The following is a 23,101-nucleotide window of genomic DNA, read 5'->3' as shown; positions in this document are numbered from 1 at the left end:
AATCGTCCACAGTGTCACAAACGTATTATCGCCTCTCCAGTGGTCTTGTGCTTAGAGGAACAATGATAAGCTATGCTTTGAGAAATGTTTTCTGTTTGTTTCTACAGAAAGAAGAAGGGAAGGTCCAGGGCCAGCTGAACAACACAGACTCCAGTCAGTACATCCGAGACCTGAAGGACCAGATAGCTGAGCTCAAACATGAGGTGAGCAGTTACAACAGGGGAATACTGAACCAGGGGAATAACAAACACCGCTTGTACCTGTTGTTTTCAGAGATGATTTTGTTAGCTATATTTCTCATGTTTTTGCTCAGATTTGTCTATTTTGAAGCCAACTGTAGAAGTGTAAACTACGCCCATAAGCTTCCTGCGCTGAGGGTGTTGATGTACCAGCACACACCCCTCTCCTGTAACTCTATTATTTGAACGCTAAAACCGACTCTTTACCATACTGAGAGAGCAGTGTAGGACCCAGATTGAATGGAATGGAGTCTCATAAACGACTTGTGCTCCTCTGTGTACACCACAGCTGGCTATTGTCATCTGAATAGCTAGATCAAGGATTTGAAGGTTATGAATTTCATCACATAAATAGACATCTACAAGATCAGATACAGGTTTGCCGGTTTGACTTTGACACAATCACTTCAGCAGAGTGGGCCATCTTTGATCAGAATAGTGTCCTTCATATAATACAAAGACCTGATCAGGCCTGAATGTAGGATTTATCTTGTAGGATTATATATGCAGAACATGATGCATCCTTTTATTCTGTGTAATGTATGTGCACGGTATTGTGATATGACATTTGGCACATTTTATAAACAACTCTTATATGTGAAAAGAGTTGTAGAACCCCAACCCCCCCGAAAGAAAATAACAGAAAAGAGAAGTAGAACAAAGCAACCTGTTTTCTTCCAGCAAATCAATGATTTACCAGGGAGGATGTAGTCAGATTTTTATCTCCTCCTAAAAAAAAAAAGAGGACAACAAAAGGCTGGTAGGCTTGTGGTTGAACTGAGCTGCACTAAATCATGCATTGTGTCGCTCTGGGTCTCCTATCAAGACTGTGCAGCCAGCCAGCCAGCCAGGCAGTCAGTTAAACAGTCGGTCAAGCAAGCCGAAAAACAGTCAAGGTAGTCAGTCACAGTCAGTCAGTCAACCAGGCAGTCAGTTAGCCAGGCAAACTGTCGGTCAGGCAGGCGTGGAGGCAAACAGTCAGGCAGGTTGATCAGAACAGAATCCCCGACCCCACCTCTCCTCTGGGCTGTACTCCGTTGCATCCCAAATTTCACCCTATTCCCTATATAGTGCACTATTTCAAAAGTATTGCACTATATAGGGAATTGCACTATATTAAAAAATATATATATATTTCACCTTTATTTAACCAGGTAGGCAAGTTGAGAACAAGTTCTCATTTACAACTGCGACCTGGCCAAGATAAAGCAAAGCAGTTCAACAAAGAGTTACACATGGAGTAAAACAAACATACAGTCAATAATACATACAAATATATAGAGAATAAGATGCCATTTGGGACACAACCAGGGATGTTGGTGTGGTCAGGGGGTGCTGAAGAATGGGTGGCTGTGAAGCTGTGAATCATGCTTTCTGAAGTGTTGTTGGTGACAGGTTCTGAGTGACAAGAATTGACCTCATAGCCATGATCTGGATGTATAAACCCCTCCCCTATAACCCCATGACCTGAGATATCTAATCCTGGAGATGCTACAGTTAGCAGGACATACTGACAAGACTACTGAATTCGTTTTTATTTGCACAAAGAATATGAAATATGGTTATAAGAATTTAAAAGACAAAAAAAGTAGCATGATAGGTAAAATATAGAGACATATATATTCTAGTTATTCCATTTTTGTCGGTGGGTAATTATTAGGCCCAATTTCTGCATTTCTTGGTGACTGCAGAAGAGCAGAAGTGAGAGCAAAGGCTCAGTGTAGACAGACCAAGGCAAGGAAGAAGGGGTAAAAGTGTGCCGCCCACAATTTGCTATTTCAATCACACATTCTCATAAGAGTGCTGGGTTTACAGTCAGCCACAGAGAGTTGCTCGAAACCAAAGTTGACTAATCTCTCTCAGGATCAAAAAGACGTCTCAAATGGCTCTTGGCTTTTAGCCCTTAACTTTCTTTGCACACTTGTGTCAGTCAAACTGTAGTTTCAAATCACTGATCTCTGTCATAAATTAGTAGTTTTTTAAAGCCCTGGTATTTGAGGAAAGTGACATGTACCGGTAAAGGAACTAAATTGAGTCATTTCTCTAAGTGGGTCTCTCTCCCTACATGTCTGTCTTTGTGAGGCAGGTTGATCCAGGTGACTTCTACGCAGGGCAGGTGTGGTCCAGAACAACATTTTAACCTGACCTATTTGACCCACCTTTCACTAGTTTCGCAGCCCATACCGAATATATGATGTGTAATTGTTTTGTGGAAGGGAGGAGCATGATCAGTGAATGAACACACGTCTACCAATGAGTGTGAACGTGCCTCTTGCATGCGTTTAGAAATCCATCTCCTCCCATTGTCGATATTTCAGAACTGATGTTTTCATTAGTGTTGACCTCTTTGTCTTTGTTGTAGTTTGTGCATGTGATTTCCATAAAGAGCAACAACTCAAATGTTCTCAGGGGCTTTTCCCGTGGCAATGTATGTATCTGTCCCCATTACACTCCGCATGCGCCCCTGTTAAATGCCCCTCGTCTGTCTCCACAGATCCACTGCTTAAAAGGCCAGAGGGCAGGCAGCATGTCCAATCAGCCCAGTTTTGACAGGATCCGCATCGTCAATCACTACATACCAGACGACGAGTCGTACCAATCCTCAGACGAAGACGCAGGCAAGACCCCCTCCCACCTGCACCCTCAACAGAGCAGTAGCAGCCACACCAGCCTCATCAGGCTTCACCCCTCCCTGGATCTGAATAATAGGCTGGGGGATACAGACAGTGAGGGGGATGATGATGGGGAGGGTCTGGTTCTCTCTGTGCCTCCCAACAGCACCCACAAACACACCACCGTGTGACCCGGTAACTGGGTCATGGGCACCATCGCTAGCCTCCTGGAGGCTGATCAGGGCTGTTCTGATCTAATGCAGTGGGGCAGAGGTGGTGTCCATGGTAGCAAGCCACACTCCTCAGGAGCATGACGTCTACGTCTGTTTTGGGACTCCAACGTAGGGAGCTTCTTGGAATGGAATCTTTGGAAGCTTGGAGTGGAACATGTCATCTTTGTCATCAAGTGAAGTCATCCCAGAATCACATCTGTGGTGGAGTTGGTTGTTTTCTTTGTGTTACTCAGTTTGCTTTATTCTTGTTTTGCCAAAACCAGATTGAGGAGGATCATATCAGTGAGTTGCTCTGGTCTGATCCCCAAGTGGATGGATCAGAGAAGGACAACATGAAGGCTCTTTAGCTTCCTGAGCTCCACAGAGCCAGACTGACCACCAGGGGAGTGGATGGGGGTTACCCCATCTAGGCAGCCAAGCTACGGGCTCTCCCTCAGTTCCATAACACCAACCATGGTACAACAGACACAACACACAGAGAGACTGTGCAATAGAATGTTTTACGCTTTATGGTGACGATGACACTTCATTCAATCAGTTTTAATTTTTTTTAGCAGATTTTTAAGTGAACCATCAAAAATGTATTGAGCCATTTTGTGTCTGTCTTTATCATACGGAGGGAATGATGTACTGGAGAGTGATGTCTCTATTGAACATAGTTAAAGAGCCCCAGTAACAAACATTAACTGTGGCTATGTCCCAAATGGCACCCTATTCCCTATATAGTACACTACTTTTGACAGGAACCCTGTGGGCCCTGGTCAAAAGTAGTGCACTTTAAAGGGGATAGGGTGCCATTTGGGACACGGGTATACAACCTCCCGTATCCGAAGGTCAATGGGAATCCAGTATCTGTGTATATACAGTATATGTAAATAGTTTTTTTGGGGGGGGGACTTGAAAATATGTATCTAATGAATTATTGCATATCTAATGTTTATAATGTATTGTATTTTTGGACTGAAAGTGACATATCACTCTTAGTGTGGTCAAGACCCATGGATAACTGATTAACAGACATTTTTTCCACAAACATGGGCTGCGTTCCGATTCTCTACCCTTCTCCAGAAGTGAGCACTCATTCACCATCCCTCATACTTGTTAAATGCATTGGATTGGTGCAAGCATGGCTGAAGGGGAGTTTCCAGCATTATTTCTTGCACCAATGCATTTCTTTTAAATCCACGCAGGGGAATGTGCGAGTCCACACTCCACGAGGAGGGTAGAAAATGGGAACGTAGCTAATCAATGTACTGTACGTGTTTTCTTATCTCATACTTATCTTCTCTGGCAGGATGATTTTCCCTTTGGAGGAAGGACTGATGTAGGATCATTGCATAATTTCATAGATTAGAATACATTTCAGCATGCTGGTTAATGAAAGCATGTACCTAACTTAAGTGAACCAACCATCTCAGATTTAGAGGGCTGATTTTAAAGTACTGCTCTTTCTAAGGTTGGCATCCTACCTAGTCTGTTAATAAAATACAAAAATTACGGGACATAGTGAAAAGTATGAGGACACAGATCTGTGATCTGAATCTTGTATGAACACCAATAACATTAAACAGAGGTATTGCTATGTTCTTTTGCACAAAATGAATGGCAGTCCAAGCCAAGGGAACATAATATACTGCATTCTGGGAATCAAGTTAACATAAGAGTGAACAACACTTCTATCTGAAAATACTAAGAAGATCATTTTAAATGTTAGTTAAATGGTCAACTATTCCCTATACAGTGCACGACTTCTGACCAGAGCCCTGGATGAAAGTAGTGCACAATGGAGGAATAGGGTGCCATTTGGGACGCAACGCATCCCAAGACATGTCCTGTTTTGTTTCCTATGTGAACGAAGCAAAGTGCATTGTGTCAAGTGTTACCAAAGTGTAGGAGCCGTTGTATAGGCCTGGTACCAAATCAGTTTGTGCTGTATAGCCTATAACTCCTGTGGCCTTGGAATGACAGATCTGGGACCAGGCTGCAACTGTAAACCGTAGGCTCTGCCTGCCAGAGAAATAAGCACCACTCCATTTCATAAGGGATGAATGACATTGATTCATTATCAGGATTATCATAACACTAAAACAGACAGCCTCCTTCCTCTAGGTTGAAAAATGCCCAGAACAAGGGAAAACTGATAATAGCTAAATTTGGTCATTTTTGACCGCAGTGGCCCTTTAAGACATTAGAACCACAATGTATCAGCTAAGTGTCTTTCTATTCAGAATGCACTGCAATCCTCTCACTCATTGTTCAGATGGGTTTTTGTGATACTGTTGTGATATTACCTGGTTAAGTACTACGATAGATGGAATCCATATTTGGAGAGGTATTATGATGCAGTCTTGGCACTTTGAGGGAATAAAATGCATTTTAGAAGAGTATTCTACATAAGGCAGCCAACCGTTAACACTATGGAATAATACTTATCACACTCATGTATGTGAGATTGATGTGTGTAACGTCACAAATAAACTAACTATTTGATAACTGTTTTCAGTGTTTTTAGTTCTGTTATGTTAATGTTCTAAATGGTGATTGCAGATGTACTGTAGTAGTCACCATGGTGGAGCATGTACAATTCCTTTCTCACTTCTAGTGCAGTATCATGTCATTGGTTTCCAATTTCTAAAATAACCTCAATAGTTTTGGGTTGCATTAGTGATGTGCTATTTCCGTGTGTGTGTGTGTGTGTGTATGTATGTATACATACATACATACATACATACATACAGTTGAAGTCAGAAGTTTACATACACCTTAGCCAAATACATTTAGATTCAATTTTTCACAATTCCTGACATTTAATCCTAGTAAACATTCCCTTTCTTAGGTCAGTTAGGATCACCACTTTATTTTAAGAATGAGTAATGTCAGAACAATAGTAGAGAATTATATATTTAATATTTTATTTCTTTCATCACATTCCCAGTGGGTCAGAAATGTACATACACTCAATTAGTATTTGGTAGCATTGCCTTTAAATTGTTTAACATGACTCAAATGTTTCGGGAAGTATACAGTGGGGCAAAAAAGTATTTAGTCAGCCACCAATTGTGCAAGTTCTCCCACTTAAAAACATGAGAGAGGCCTGTAATTTTCATCATAGGTACACTTCAACTATGACAGACAAAATGAGAAAAAAAATCCTAAAATCACATTGTAGGATTTTTAATGAATTTATTTGCAAATTATGGTGGAAAATAAGTATTTGGTCACCTACAAACAAGCAAGATTTCTGGCTCTCACAGACCTGTAACTTCTTCTTTAAGAGGCTCCTCTGTCCTCCACTCGTTACCTGTATTAATGGCACCTGTTTGAACTTGTTATCAGTATAAAAGACACCTGTCCACAACCTCAAACAGTCACACTCCAAACTCCACTATGGCCAAGACCAAAGAGCTGTCAAAGGACACCAGAAACAAAATTGTAGACTTGCACCAGGCTAGGAAGACAGAATCTTCAATAGGTAAGCAGCTTGGTTTGAAGAAATCAACTGTGGGAGCAATTTTTAGGAAATGGAAGACATACAAGACCACTGATAATCTCCCTCGATCTTGGGCTCCACGCAAGATCTCACCCCGTGGGGTCAAAATTATCACAAGAACGGTGAGCAAAACCCCAGAACCACACAGGGGGACCTAGTGAATGACCTGCAGAGAGCTGGGACCAAAGTAACAAAGCCTACCATCAGTAACACACTACGCCACCAGGGACTCAAATCCTGCAGTGCCAGACGTGTCCCCCAGCTTAAGCCAGTACATGTCCAGGCCCGTCTGAAGTTTGCTAGAGAGCATTTGGATGATCCAGAATAAGATTGGGAGAATGTCAGATGAAACCAAAATGTAACTTTTTGGTAAAAACTCAACTCGCCATGTTTGGAGGACAAAGAATGCTGAGTTGCATTCAAAGAACACCATACCTACTGTCAAACATGGGGGTGGAAACATCATGCTTTGGGGCTGTTTTTCTGCAAAGGGACCAGGACGACTGATCCGTGTAAAGGAAAGAATGAATGGGGCCATGTATCATGAGATTTTGAGTGAAAACCTCCTTCCATCAGCAAGGGCATTGAAGATGAAACGTGGCTGGAACCTGGCCAGCTCTGTCAGGAGGAATGGGCCAAAATTCACCCAACTTATTGTGGGAAGCTTGTGGAAGGCTACCTGAAACGTTTGACCCAAGTTAAACAATTTAAAGGCAATGCTACCAAATACTAATTAAGTGTATCTAAACTTCTGACCCACTGGGAATATGATGAAAGAAATAAAAGCTGAAATCAATCATTCTCTCTACTATTATTCTGACATTTCACATTCTAATACTAACTGATTTTTACTAGGATTAAATGTCAGGAATTGTGAAAAACTGAATTTAAATGTATTTGGCCAAGGTGTATGTAAAATGTCGACTTCAACTGTATACATGTGTGTGTGTATAAATATATATACACTGCTCAAAAAAATAAAGGGAACACAAAAATAACACATCCTAGATCTAATTGAATGAAATATTTTTAATAAATACTTTTTTCTTTACATAGTTGAATGTGCTGACAACAAAATCACACAAAAATGATCAATGGAAATCAAATTTATCAACCCATGGAGGTCTGGATTTGGAGTCACACTAAAAATTAAAGTGGAAAACCACACTACAGGCTGACCCAACTTTGATGTAATGTCCTTAAAACAAGTCAAAATGAGGCTCAGTAGTGTGTGTGGCCTCCACGTGCCTGTATGACCTCCCTACAACACCTGGGCATGCTCCTGATGAGGTGGCGGATGGTCTCCTGAGGGATCTCCTCCCAGACCTGGACTAAAGCATCCGCCAACTCCTGGACAGTCTGTGGTGCAACGTGGCGTTGGTGGATGGAGCGAGACATGATGTCCCAGATGTACTCAATTGGATTCAGGTCTGGGGAACGGGCGGGCCAGTCCATAGCATCAATGCCTTCCTCTTGCAGGAACTGCTGACACACTCCGGCCACATGAGGTCTAGCATTGTCTTGCATTAGGAGGAACCCAGGGCCAACGGCACCAGCACATGGTCTCACAAGGGGTCTGAGGATCTCATCTCGGTACCTAATGGCAGTCAGGCTACCTCTGGCGAGCACATGGAGGGCTGTGCGGCCCCCCAAAGAAATGCCACCCCACACCATGACTGACCCACCACCAAACCGGTCATGCTGGAGGATGTTGCAGGCAGCAGAACATTCTCCACGGCGTCTCCAGACTGTCACATCTGTCACGTGCTCAGTATGAAACTGCTTTCATCTGTGAAGAGCACAGGGCGCCAGGGGCGAATTTGCCAATCTTGGTGTTCTCTGGCAAATGCCAAACATCCTGCACAGTGTTGGGCTGTAAGCACAACCCCCACCTGTGGACGTCGGGCCCTCATACCACCCTCATGGAGTCTGTTTCTGACCGTTTGAGCAGACATATGCACATTTGTGGCCTGCTGGAGGTCATTTTGCAGGGCTCTGGCAGTGCTCCTCCTGCTTCTCCTTGCACAAAGGCGGAGGTAGCGGTCCTGCTGCTGGGTTGTTGCCCTCCTACTGCCTCCTCCACGTCTCCTGATGTACTGGCCTGTCCCCTGGTAGCGCCTCCATGCTCTGGACACTACGCTGACAGACACAGCAAACCTTCTTGCCACAGCCTGTATTAAGGTGCCATCCTGGATGAGCTGCACTACCTGAGCCACTTGTGTGGGTTGTAGACTCCGTGTCATGCTACCACTAGAGTGAAAGCACTGCCAGCATTCAAAAGTGACCAAAACATCAGCCAGGAAGCATAGGAACTGAGAAGTGGTCTGTAGTCACCACCTGCAGAACCACTCCTTTATTGGGGGTGTCTTGCTAATTGCCTATAATTTCCACCTGTTGTCTATTCGATTTGCACAACAAAATGTGAAATTTATTGTCAATCAGTGTTGCTTCCTAAGTGGACAGTTTGATTTCACAGAAGTGTGATTGACTTGGAGTTACATTGTGTTGTTTAAGTGTTCCCTTTATTTTTTTGAGCAGTGTATATACACTCACACAGCTCTGGAAAAATTACGAGACCACTACAAAATTATCAATTTCTCTGGTTTTACTATTTATAGGTATGTGTTTGGGTAAAACTAACATTCCTCCCAAAAATATTGTAAATTTACAGCATTTATTTGCAGAAAATGACAACTGGTCAAAAGAACAAAATAGATGCAGGGTTGTCAGACCTCAAATAATGCAAAGAAAATAATTTCATATTCATTTTTAAACAACACAATACTAATATTTTAACTTAGGAAGAGTTCAGAAATCAATATTTGGTGGAATAATGCTGATTTCCAATCACAGCTTTCATGCGTCTTGGAATGCTCTCCACCAGTCTTTCACATTGATGTTGGGTGACTATGCCACTGCTGGCGCCAAAAATTCAAGCAGCTCGGCTTTGTTTGATGGCTTGTGACCAACCATCTTCCTCTTGATCACATTCCAGAGGTGTTCAATGGGGTTCAGGTTTGTAGATTGGGCTAGTCATGACAGGGTCTTGATCTGGTGGTCCTCCATCCCCACCTTGATTGACCTGGCTGTGTGAGATGGAGCATTGTCCTGCTGGAAAAACCAATCCTGAGAGTTGGGGAACATTGTCAGAGCAGAAGGAAGCAAGTTTTCTTCCAGGACAACCTTGTACGTGGCTTGATTCATGCGTCTTTCACAAAGACAAATCTGCCCGATTCCAGTCTTGCTGAAGCACCCCCAGATCACCACTTATCCTCCACCAAATTTCACACAGTGGGTGAGAGACCTGGAGAGACCTACAAGCCACAGTGTATTATTTGAGGTCTGACAACACTGCGTATTTTTTGTTATTTTGACCAGTTGTAATTTTCTGCAAATAAATGCTCTAAATTACAATATTTTTTTGGGGGGGGGGTTGGGAGAAATGTTGTCAGAAGTTTAAAGATTAAAACAAAAAATTGTATTTTACCCAAACAGATACCTATAAATAGTAAAATCAGAGAAACTGATAATTTTGCAGTGGTCGCTAATTTTATCCAGAGCTGTATATCCTTATAGTCAAATGCATTAGGCATACTTGTTTTCTTTAGAATTCTTTTAGATTTTTTTTTTTTTTTGGGGGGGGGGGGTAAAATTGTACAGTTAAATCGTACAACGGCCATTGGATAACACATAAAATAATTATACAGCACTTTGTGGCCCTTATTAAACTATATTAATTTGTATATGCCAATTTGACGAGATTCACTGTAGAGCTTAGTTTGATATAGCGCTGTCAGTAGGTGATGCTCAAACACGATTCCCCTTTCTTTCATCTGCATAAATCTAGAAGTGCCTGAAATAACATTCAGGAAGTAAATCATTCTGCTGCTTTTAGGAGAGCAACTTTCAGAGCTGCGTGTCTAGCAAAGCAACTTTGTGACAACAACACAAGATCCTTCAGCGGCACTGGACCCGGGTTGTTCTGACAGGTCTGAGAAGCTTTTCATTACGCTTGAACTCTGGTATGTCTTGAACCTGCTCTGTGACTTGTCAACCTATAAATGTTTAAACCAATGGTATAGTATACCGCCTAAAGGGGACGCACATGGGGATAATATTACAATATTTTTTAGGTGGGTGCTTATATTTGTCCTATTTCACACATGTACAAGTGTATTAATATGCATGTGTGAATTGGAAATGTGTTGTTGTTTTGTTGCATATCCCAACTCTCCCTGAGACACCCTACGATAGTGGGGTCATTATCAAAGTTCTGACATTATCAACGGCGCCCGTGGAGCAATTAGAGTTAAGTGCCTTGCTCAAGGGCACATCGACAGATTGTTTACGTGGTCGGCTCAGGGATTCAAACTAGCTAGATAGGCTACAACATGCACACTTTTAGTCTCATTATTGATAAGAACACATTTGAGCCTTTTATCTTAACATGTGGATGAGTTGCATCACGCTGTCCCAATGTATAGCCTAGCACATGCTGTTTCATTTTTGTTGACGAAAAAAGTATTTAATTTCCTTTATTAGAATACCCTGAAGCTGGCTGTACATTTATGACTCAGTAACGTTAGCTAGGTTTTTCATCCAATTGGCGAAAGATGTTCTTGCGAATATTTGTTGTGTGGTCCTCCCGCTATGACTCCAGAAAGCGTGCCGTTTATTAGGCTACAGATGAAATAAATGATGAACTTCACAGGGTGGTGGAAGTGCACGTTGATGTGCTTGATGCTGATTTCCGATAAAAATCGATGGTCTTATTCTGGTGACATGATGATCGATGCTTGGCTGCCTTTAATAACCATAGTAATCTCATTATGTAGGGAGGCTACCTGCACTGTATCTGGGAGCTGTTGGCTAGAGCACATATGCCAAGACCAGAGTGGGCACGTTCGCTATAAGCCATCAGTAGAGTGGAAAATGTGATGGAAACCCATTTCACTTTTTATTCGGAACATGGAAATGTAATGTGCACTTTATGCGCACAGCCTTTTGTCCGCAACAAATCAATTTGAATAAAACACATATCTGGTGGGAAAATGCGCATGTTGTTTTATGCAGATTTGAGAAAAATCGCATCCAAATCTGTCGCCAATTGGATGGAAACCTAGCTAGTGGCTGCATGTAATGAACATAATGGCCTTCACCTCTGTTGAAGGAGTGTGTCAAACTTCGTTAATCCTCTCCTTTCATTTGAAAATGCGTGCTGGATCCATGGCACAATACAACACGTGAAGCAGACTGAACTATGTGCATCCAACCTTTTTATGTGGGTAAAGTAGATGTCGGATAAAATGACAGGCCTGACAAAACAAAATACACTAAACCAGGTGGGATCTTTTTGTGTCGGTAAAATGTATTACGCGAAAAATGTTGGTGGAAACTATTTCATGCCAAATATTTATATAATAAGGCCATCAAATCAAAGTCAACTTGGAGTCACGTGATGACTTGGCGTTTAACGCTCCTTTCCAATAAATATCGAGAGATAGATGTTAGGCTGCCATTTGACAAATAAAAATAATCGCGTCATGTAGGCTAGACCGGCACTGTATCGTTGAGCTGTTGGCTAGAAAGCACGTGCGAATACCCGTGTGGGACTACTCACTTTATAGGTTTGCAACACAATCTCACACTCAATTTGTGCAAATATGTATCAAAAGTATTTCTGCTGATTTTTTTTGTGTGGCTTAATTCGTGTGAAAATAAAACATGTTTGTGTAACTTAATTTTTTAGGAAAATACACACATTTTTGTGCGACTTAATTCATAGGAAAATACATTTTTGGGTACAAAAACTTTGGAACATTTTTCTGAAAGTTATTGGAGTAATGCATTTTGGACACTGCCTTTTTTTGTGTCCCACATTTATATAAAATAACAAACGTGTTAACAACCCAATATTGTTAATCAACCATGTTGTAAAAACTGTATTTGTCTGGTGCTGTTGTTGTGGTATTGATATTTGATTGGGGAATGGGGATACATTTTCATAATGGGAAATTAATTCATCAATAAATGTGGGGAAACAAGGAACTGCAAAAAAAAAGTACATTTGGTTTAAATTCCCCTGGTGCAACTGCATGGCATTTGCAACTATAAGGAGTCTGGACTATGATCAATTAAGCCATATCAATGCAGTTAAACAGGTTCATGCAAGATCATGAATTATGTTGACTTAAACTTATGGCACTTCCAAGGCCATTTCATGATGATTATTAAGGTCATGTCAATCATGTTATACACTTAGGATATTGTAACAAGGCATATGTCAGCATTGTAGGCCTACTGCCTCAGCCCAGAGGTCTACTAGGCTTTCATGGCAACAGCTGTTAGAGCTCACTTTACCATGTATGAGCCCTGCTTGGAGTCCCTGTTGCATCTTTCACTTTCTTCCGTTACATTGGTGACAGCATTGGGATCACGTCCAGCTCACGTCTAGTTATGTGATTTATTGGTGGGAAGCGTTCTGTTTTTCAACATTGTGTTGGGTGTAATTACATTGATATATCTAGTGAACAACAGATAAGCAACAATGGGCATGATGGATAGAAGTAATCACTACAGGTGTGATCAAGCCTTACATCAAAGTTGCCTGAAGCTGAATGGAAAGTGCTATGCCCTGACCAGTTATTCAGAAGAAAATCCTCTGTTGCTGTGTAATTTACATACGTTAATTTACCAGTGTGGATCCAAAACCAACACATTCTACACATTTACAAACTGCCTGTTTAAAGTGTTATTACAACCATGGTGTTCTATATCAAATAACCTGACAATGATCCACATCATATGGGTAGGCAAATCATGTAAGTGTGTTATGCAGCAAAACACAAATATCCTTTTTTAGGATGCAAACCAGTAATATGATCTGTTGATCCATCCTGTTCTGATCTAATGAGATGGATGTAGGATTTTTTTTTTTTTTTTGGTTGTAGAACTCTTGGTTCTCATTGGTGAAGACTGAAGTCAAGTTAGGGGTTATATGTCAAACTCTCCTATACCACTTTGCCCAACATGTTATACCCCAGAGGTTGTAAATAAACAATGTTTAAGGTGATATAACTTGTTTTATTATAGGGCTGTGAAACCCATAGCTTCAGTCTGAATAGCTTCAGACTGAACATTTCTCACTGGAAATGTTTGTTGACATTGAGCATAGCTTAGGGTTATTATGGTATTTAATTCATTTCAGACTCTCCTATGCCACTATTCCTAACATCTTCTACCCCAATAGGTTGTAAATAAACCCTTTTTAATACTTCTTGTGGATCGGGACCCTTCATCTCAATTTCCGCCTAAAATGACATCCCCAAATCTAACTGTCTGTAGCTCTGGACATGAAGCAAGGACATGCATATTATTGGTACCATTTGAAAGGAAACACTTTGAAGTTTCTGGAAATGTACAATTCATGTAGGATAATATAACACATTCGATCTGGTGAAAGATCAAACAAACAAAAAAACATGCATTTTCCATATTTATTTATTTTTGCATCATTTTTGAAATGCAAAAGTAAGGCCTTACATTTACCTAGGAAGATGGGTGTAAGTTAGATGTTGTCCACAAGAAGACAGAAGTCTGTGTGTAAAGTTTGATACATTCAAGAATGAGAACTCTAAATAATATTTTGTATCACGTTTCCCAGGTGTCCTTCACAAATGTACCCAAGAGGCTGAATTGTTCAATTTATACATTTCCAAGTACATAACTATAGAGAACATCGTGAAAATGCTATGGCAATAGACAATTAAAGTTTACACACCCCATGAATGTCATACATGATGAATCATTAGCCTCTCTACATAAAAGGTACTAACCTTCACACCTCTAGATGACCGGGTGGGGGTGGGGGTGGGGCCAGAGACAGCAGAGGGGTCAGACTGGAGAAGCCAGGTCCTACATTTGAATGAGTGGGGGATGGAGTACTTGAATGTGGTGTCTTCTAAATTGGCTCCCGCATGTCAGCTTACTCTCTACCACTATTGCGGTACAACAACAACAACAAAATCAGTTAGAACTCAAGTTTACTATTACTTGTTTGATTTAACCTTTATTTTAGCAGGGGGGGTGAGCGCTGCATCAATACATCAAATATACAACACATATCTAGAAGCATATACACTTCAAACGTTTGGGGTCACTTAGAAATGTCCTTGTTTTTGAAAGATAAGCCCATTTTTTGTCCATTAAAATAACATCAAATTGATCAGAAATACGGTGTAGACGTTAATGTTGTAGATGACTATTGTAGCTGGAAACGGCTGATGCGAGAAATTGGCAAGAAACTGAAGTTCTCGTACAACACTGTGTACTACCCCCTTCACAGAACAGCGCAAACTGGCTCTTCCCAGAATAGAAAGAAGAGTGGGAGGCCCCGGTGCACAACTGAGCAAGAGGACAAGTACATTAGAGTGTCTAGTTTGAGAAACAGACGCCTCACAAGTCCTCAACTGGCAGCTTCATTAAATGGTACCTGCAAAACACCAGTCTCAATGTCAACAGTGAAGAGGCGACTCCGGGATGCTGGCCTAGGCAGAGTTGCAAAGAAAAATCCATGTCTCAGACCGGCCAATAAAAAAAAAGATTAAGATGGTCAAAAGAACACAGACACTGGACAGAGGAACTCTGCCTAGAAGGCCAGCATCCCGGAGTCGTCTCTTCACTGTTGACGTTGAGACTGGTGTTTTGCGGCTACAAATACACGACAACTAGATTCACACAAAAGTCAAGAGCTGGCTATAACATGAGTACAAAAAAAGTGAGTGCGTGTATATGTGTGTAAGTGTTTGTATGTGTGTGTATTATAATTTCCCACCAGAAAAATGTTTCACCATTACCCAATCAAATACCTTCATCGATACCACCAACAACAACAAAAAAGCTGTATTCTCCAATCTGGTAACCCTCATACAATTCGACATAGCCTTGTATAAAATGCATTGTGAAAGAAATGGTGTAATGTACACAACAAAGTGGAGCCTTGTAATAAATGCATTATGAAAAAAATGGTGTAATGTAGGCTCCATGAAATATGAAATGCATTATGAAGAAAATCATGTAGGCCTATATTCTATTTAGTGTGGTGAGAAAATCTTAATATTGTTTTTATGTGGTTTTGTGAATATTTGCATGGAAATCTGTCATCAGTTGGATGGAAACCTAGCGAGTGTCATTGATTCAACCCTTACATTTTGGGATTATATTGAACATTTCAATAGGCAAACGATTCGTGTTTTAAAAACAAAGAAGTTAGCATAGTAATTAGAAATATTTCAGCAATTATATTTGTTTGTAACCTACTCCATAAAATAAAATGTGCCTATTACAGAAAACCTTATGCACATAAAACAGCTGATAACCCATAATTACAAAACATCTGGAAAAATACACCAAGGACCTGTTTCATAAACGGTGCATAGAGGTCAAACAAATGAATTAGATGACTGGTTATTTAGTTTGAATGGGGACACACGCAAGAAACGCTCTACCAATGCTCCTTGTGTGGAAAGAGTTTTACCAAGTTGGGGGGCCTGATTATTCATGACAGGGCACATTCAGGAGGGGATAACACCTACCACTGCTCCCATTGTGGAAAGAGATTTAACTACAAAACATTGAATGTATAGGCCTGCTGCTGAATAATGATACATGGCCTCATAATGGATGTTTATTCATATAAACAAACAACAATAACTGATAGGCCTTGCATTGGTGTTGCCAAAGGCATTCATAAGATTGTGGGTGGCCTATCGGATTTAATAACCTCAACTCTTAGATTTGTTTGTGCTATTATGTTAAATTAGAAGTCTATATTTAATTGCATTCAACGTTTTTCCATTGAAATAGGCTAATACCTTAATGATTTGCTTGGATTATGCTAAACATTTCAAATAACGTTTGTGGTTTGATGAGTTGAATAGATTTTCTAGGCTGCTATGTGAAAGAGAAAGTCAAATTGCACCACAATTTGGGCAATGTTTAACTCGCGTCAGTGTATCTTATGTTTTTATCGGTAGCCTGTCTTATCTCCTCCAACCTAATGCAAGGTCCGGATGCAGCGGTGATGTTTCTAATCGACAGAGGGCATATGGCGCTTTGATTTCCTGCAAGTCACTGTTTTTTCTACTGTATCATGGTCTGTAGGACCTGCCTGCCTTCCTGCGCCTGATAGAGTACTTCTGCATTAACTGACAGAGAATGAACTGAAAACATGCTATGTCATATGAGCCTGGTCTTAAACAAAAATGAGTGACTATTAAATGTTTGAAGTCTATTGCTGTCACCACTTTATTGTCTCACTTCAAAGTTCATAAACGAATAGGCCTAATCAATTATTTAGTCTTTGTAGCCTAAATGGTATCTGCTATAGGCCCGGCAAATCGTACCAACATTGCTATTTCGTTTTTCTTTATTTGTTCTTAATAATTTAATTACGTTGTCGTATTTTCTACGTCATTTCAAAGACAATACAGGCCTATACATATGTTTTGTATGTTAATAATTTCATGTGAAATGTTTATCAAATGAATAGGTCTGTCATGTTTGGACATTGAATTGATGTATTTTCACTGCACCAATACAACAATTTAAATTATTCTGAATGGCACGGGCCAGCGGCTGGTTGAAACATTCTAAATGTGAAGTACAGATAGTCACGGTCCCACTGGTTGTCTGGCGTGTGAGCTCCAGCTGAATGCGCTCGCTGCATGCCTTATTGTTCTGTGCGTAATTGGGCCAGAACAGGTCATCAGCGGTCCCACTGTGCAGACAGGGAACAGACGTATCTGTTTACTCACTGAGCATATTATAATAATGCAGGAAATACGAAACTCCGGTGGCACCGCAGGCAGACGTGTGCAGTTGTCTGCAGTTATCAAATATAGCCTGTATGTATGGAGACACCGACCAAATTGATGGTTGAAAATACACTTGTGAAGGACGCAAAACAATTCAATACCGATGCAGTGTTATCATGCATGAGTCTTTTAACAACATTTCTTCATTCTACAAAATGCTATAGCCTATATTATAAACCTATATAATAAACAATAAATATATTCTGTGACGTGACTATTTAGTCACATCCACGTCCATTCATCGCCTACTATTCTCTGATTCTCATTCTCATTCATGTGCAATCGATGACGGTAATATATGGATCCTGTACCATTATCAAGCACATTCTACATGTCTCATGATGACGAACGTGTGGCACGGTCCATAGCAACCCTGACTGACTGGCACCCTGGTGCTGCATACCGCGTTTCCTCTCTCCCCTGTCCTGTACTGCAGCTAGGGATAGGGAGGGATTAAGTAACACATTGATAAAGCAGTGTATCACTTATCCGGATTGATATGGGTTGTAATTCCCCCAGTAGAGCTACAGGCTGATCCGTGAGATGGAGCTGCCTGGGGAGCAGTTAGTTCTGGAGGCGGACCAATCATAGCCCCCCGAGCGGCAGCAAACTGAGGAGGAGTTTCCTCTAGCTTAGGCACCTGTCCCTAAAAGGTCCCCACAACACCTGGCAGACGGGAGAGGGCGTGTGCGCATGCTTCATCCCCAGCTAGAACTCTCTTAAAGTTGACCACGCATTGTCAACCAATAGTCTTCTAATCTTTTCAGGAATAAAACAGCAGCACCGCATCCCAGGAACAGAGGAGCAGATTGCTGTTGGATCGCCAGTGATTTTGGATATTAGCAAAGGTCGAACAAGGAGAGTGAAAATGCCTCGGTCCTTCTTGGTGAAAAGTAAGAAGGCGCACAGCTACCACCAGCCCCGCTCCTTTGAAGATGACTACAATCGACTGGATACTATCTTAGCTCATATATGTGCAGGTATGTGAATGTTATCTCCATGTTAATGTCTGGATGTTGTGTGAGGTGTACATATTTCATACAAATGCACAACCTCATTCGTTTTTCTGTAGCCTAATTATGTTGGTATAAATATACACTTTTATTTGTATTTTTGTACTAATTATTAGGCTATATTTTGAGGCATGGCTTCATTCAAAATAACCTGCAATATATTATAAATATAAGACTATGATTTATAATTTAAATTCTAGCTGTTAGTTGAAAGAGATATATAGCCCATGTAGGCTTATCCTGTATGCAAATCGGAATGTTTACCTTATTTTGATAGTTACGTTGACCTCAATATAATGAATTTGCAAATCCTATCGTTATTCTTAATAACATATAATTGTGCTGACATTTCTAGGCTATTATTAACGTTATTTATATTATGTCTTCTAAGAATAATTATTAAAGTGTTAGGCTATCATTATCAAAGTTGTATTTTTGTCGTTATACTTGTAAACTAAGGCTACTTTAATAGGCTACTTACTGCTCGTTGTAATTAAAACAGAGAATAGTAAGATTCCAGAGGACTTGGATGCCTTGACTGGCGGCGATGCCATCGGCGGGTTCTCCCCGGACTCTCACCTGGCTGACACGGCTGATTTCTCCAAGTCCCCGCTCAGCTGTGGGGACAGTGTGTGCGGTGCAGCCTCGGATTATGAAGACTTCTGGCGGCCTCCATCGCCCTCAGCATCTCCAGGTAGAGATCTAGTATGTGGTGCATTAAACTGTAGGCCTTTAGATACCTGAATATGGGAGATAGTAGCAGGCGCAATGATCCTCTTCATACTTTTATCGGAGAAAAAAAATATTTGAAAAGTAATTTGATGTTTTGTGAAAGCCTCATTTTACATAGGCTAAGTTAAACAATCATCATCAGACATATCACATCGAAAATCAACATGAGTTTACTTTAAACTGAACGTTTGTGATTACAATTTCACCATTTTGATGACGGGACATCCTGTTTGCCTGTCTCCATCCTGAGTTAAGAACAGCGCGCTAATCAATTATATTTATTTGCAACTCAACAGTAGATTCTGATAAATCCCTGTCTCCCTCCGTGGACGAGACACAACCCTTTGCTGTTCCATTCCGGCCCTATGCATGGAACAGTTACTCTGGCTCTGACATTCGGCATCTGGTCCAGCAAAGTCTCCACCACCAGCACCACCATCCCATGGACCTGGACCGGAGCCCAGCTCTGGGTTACTATGGTGACCGGGTCATCGAACCGACCCTCTTCGAGGGAAGCCCGGTACCTGAAAATTACAGTGATTACAGGGCCGCTGCCTGTTTGTTCGATAGAGCCACCGCACCCGGGGTTGGGTTGTACTCGGAAGGGAACCTGCAGGGGAAAAGCTCAGAAATCAAGGCTGAGTCTGACCTTCTGTGCTCACGGCTCATTCTGAATGGTGCCTACAAGTGCATCAAATGCAGCAAGGTAAGATAATATATGCAAATGTGGAGGATTGAAACATCTTATGCTTGCAATGACATGCTTGAGGATTTGTGGTTGTGGACACACTTTTTCCGGCATGATGATCACTATCTTTATCAACCTGTCACCATCACCCTCACGAATTTCAAACAACTCTGCAGGTGTTTTCGACTCCCCATGGGTTGGAGGTTCACGTTCGCAGATCACACAGTGGCACGAGGCCCTATGGTTGTGATATATGTGGCAAAACCTTCGGACATGCTGTCAGCCTCGAGCAACATAAAGTTGTGCACTCTCAGGTGACCATTCTAGAATCTAGACTATTCTCGTCTCGTTTGTCACTGATTATTCAACGCAAACAAGCAATATATGTCCGATTTAGACTAATATTTGCCTGTATACTTCCACAGGAAAGAAGTTTTGATTGCAAAATCTGTGGTAAAAGCTTCAAAAGGTCGTCGACTCTCTCCACGCACCTCCTCATCCACTCGGATACACGGCCTTACCCATGCCAGTATTGCGGGAAGAGGTTCCACCAGAAATCAGACATGAAGAAACACACATTCATCCACACAGGCAAGTATACGTCAGAAATTGTAGTGTATTAGTAAACATACCTCGATGCAACACTAAATATGTTCATTGCGTAAACGGCCACCTTAATGCGGCTAATAGTGATAAGTCATGCCTAATTGACCTGACCGGATACAATAAAATAAAAACAGCTTGCTTGCCTATATGGTTTGGCTAATAAAGGTAACATGACGGTTAATGTGTACATTTGTCATGCAGGTGAGAAGCCGCACAAATGCCAGGTGTGTGGGAAAGCGTTCAGCCAGAGCTCCAACCTCATAACGCACAGCCGGAAACACACCGGCTTCAAACCGTTCGGATGCGACCTCTGCGGCAAGGGATTCCAGAGAAAAGTCGACTTAAGAAGGCACAAAGAAACCCAGCATGGACTAAAACCCTCAAACTAAAATCAAATAATGGACACCAAACACTATTCAACAAACCACTTTTTTTTGGAAACCGGAAATAAGCTAGTTATCCATTCCTCAAACATGTTAGACTAAGACATACTGGTGGAGTATTGTAGAGGCTTTTGTGCAGTATAGGTTAAGACAAAACCGGTTTGAACCAGGGAGGGACATTATCTGAACCCAAAATATTAGTACAAAATAACCGGATAGGCAATATAACCACCAAGAAAGCGCAAAAACAAAAACAACAGACGAACAATTTCCAACGGACAGTTGGGAAAACAGCCCTTGTCTAAAGAATGTCACTTTGTTTTCAGTTGGACGCCATGGATGCTGGCACAACAGTCACTACAACAAGGCTATGTGATTTAATAAACAAAAGGTTTGTGCTTTTATTTTATAAACCAGAAATGTTTTCATTTTTTTCATTTTCGTTCTTCCAATTCAAATTGCACATTTGTATTTTATATCAACCAGACTGTATATCCAGATGTTGTTTACTATCATGCTATACCTTATTTATTGATCAGATTATCATTTGAATAAAATATGAAAAGTGTAATCCAACATATTTTGAGAGTTTTGTTTATTTTTTATTTTGTTTCGTCGCCTACTGCAAGGTGTTTCAAGCAGCAAAAGCCACGGATTACTCAAATACATATAGATCACTGTCAACCCCAATACATTTTTTACTCAAATTTTAACTCAAATAGTTATAGTAAATTCAACTCAAACTCAACTGAAGTCATTATTACTTCAAATGTTTGTGGTACTGACTAAAAACTAAATAAGAAGTCACATGAACTCTATTTGTTTTTCCAGCATGCCCTGCAGGTCGATTTCTTGGAATTGTTTAAAAAAAATAGTTTTTGCATGTACATTGAGTGATTGATTGATTAATCGTATGCTACACAAAGATAAATAACATAACATTTTCTAAACTAACCAGTCATTTAGTTAGAATTTTTTGCACCCTTTCCTGAAATGGTGGTTCCTATTTAAATGGCTCCTCCCACTGTTCCCAAACCTGGCAGTCATTATAAATGCAGATTGCTGGTGAATCAAATTAAACTGATGGCTATCCTAACTCAGCTTGGATACCAATAGGAATACACATCACTTTGCAAGCCAGTGATTTGCAGGTAGGGTAACAAAACGCTGGTAGATTTCCTATGCAGGTTTTCCAGAAATCCTTATTGTAAGATTCCTGGAAATCTTTCAACCAGTTTTTATTGAGAATCTGGGAATTCTGGGAAAGATATTGGAATTTTGCAACCTTTCTTCCAGGCCTTATGTGGCCTGTAAACTATGAATTTCAGGCAACTTCATTAGGGTAAAGATAGGTCTCAAAATATGGCCTCATGAAATATGTCATGTATTGTCATAAAGAGTTAAATTAAGAGTTACATTAAATTATACTGATAACATTCGCCTAGGAACTCACTTGGTGAAGGCCACAAGACAGAAAATGTCAATAACCATGTCTCATGCCATTAACAAATACGGTCATGGGTGGTAACTACAATTCATTCACTCGAAAAGGCAAGGCATACTGGAAAATTATATTAGTGAGGGCGTTACTCAAAATGTTCAAAATGATTCAACTCAAATGTGGGCCCCCTACACATTGTCACAGTGACTATCGGTTTGAGTAATCATTTTTTATTAACTGTACTCAGATATAGATGGCTTCTTCAACAGTTTTGAGTAATGGCAGCACATTGGGGTTTACCTTGTAGGTCATTCTGAATTCTTAGGACTGCCAATGTAAATATTCTTAACTTATTTATCATTCGAGTTCAGATGATCTGCATTCGTTATTGTAAATCTTTGGTCCAAATAACACATATACATTCATAGACAGAATACAACCACTTGAAATGCATCTGTCTTGGAGGGGGACCTGTGATATTGTTAATATTAGGCAAATCATTGAATTGAATAGTTTAATCCATTATTGTTATATTTCCACTATGTGTAGGGATTGTCCTCCTGGTTAACCTTCAGTGAATTTTCATAGAAAACATTTATCTTGTCTATTCATTGAGGTGTGTAATATTAATCGAAAAACTTGACTGAGCACAAATTGATTTGAAGTCTCTTTTAATAAGACTATGTGAAAAAGTACCTATACAGCGGCCAGGTTTATTTTCCACTCCATGTAATAGGTCTTTAAAGTGCTTTCTTGCCGTTGGCTATTTTACTGGAAATCTGAGAGGAGA

General features: G+C 40.7%; 2 protein-coding genes across 8 annotated transcripts in view; both read left to right on the top strand.

The window, feature by feature from the left end:
- The window catches only part of LOC110521718 (ecotropic viral integration site 5 protein homolog), a 70,174-nt gene extending 64,597 nt beyond the window's left edge, over positions 1 to 5,577 (top strand). For all 6 annotated transcript variants that reach the window (XM_021599520.3, XM_021599516.3, XM_090231887.1 and 3 more), the window contains 2 exons: positions 108 to 203; positions 2,734 to 5,577. In XM_021599520.3, coding sequence (XP_021455195.2) covers positions 108 to 203; positions 2,734 to 3,042 — 405 coding nt within the window. In that variant the 3' untranslated portion in view covers positions 3,043 to 5,577. The remainder of the gene's footprint in view (positions 1 to 107; positions 204 to 2,733) is intronic.
- A 4,863-nt stretch (positions 5,578 to 10,440) lies between these two features.
- Positions 10,441 to 21,446, top strand: gfi1ab (growth factor independent 1A transcription repressor b). 2 transcript variants are annotated; one of them, XM_021599513.3, is made up of 7 exons: positions 10,441 to 10,563; positions 18,216 to 18,428; positions 18,964 to 19,155; positions 19,490 to 19,899; positions 20,058 to 20,195; positions 20,307 to 20,472; positions 20,689 to 21,446. In XM_021599513.3, exons 2-7 carry the CDS (start codon positions 18,317 to 18,319, stop codon positions 20,874 to 20,876), a joined length of 1,206 nt encoding a protein of 401 aa, XP_021455188.1. In that variant the 5' UTR covers positions 10,441 to 10,563; positions 18,216 to 18,316; the 3' UTR covers positions 20,877 to 21,446. The 2 variants fall into 2 exon arrangements, with proteins under 2 accessions (XP_021455188.1, XP_090088012.1); XM_090231886.1 differs by lacking the exon at positions 10,441 to 10,563 and having other exon boundaries at positions 17,605 to 18,428.
- The last annotated feature ends 1,655 nt before the right edge of the window (positions 21,447 to 23,101 follow it).

This window comes from Oncorhynchus mykiss, chromosome 4 (assembly GCF_057628025.1).
Source record: "Oncorhynchus mykiss isolate SJ-2025 chromosome 4, ASM5762802v1, whole genome shotgun sequence".
Classification (NCBI taxonomy): Eukaryota; Metazoa; Chordata; class Actinopteri; order Salmoniformes; family Salmonidae; genus Oncorhynchus; species Oncorhynchus mykiss.
Note: the sequence above shows the minus strand (reverse complement) of the source record. Positions and strands in the feature narration are given on the sequence as shown.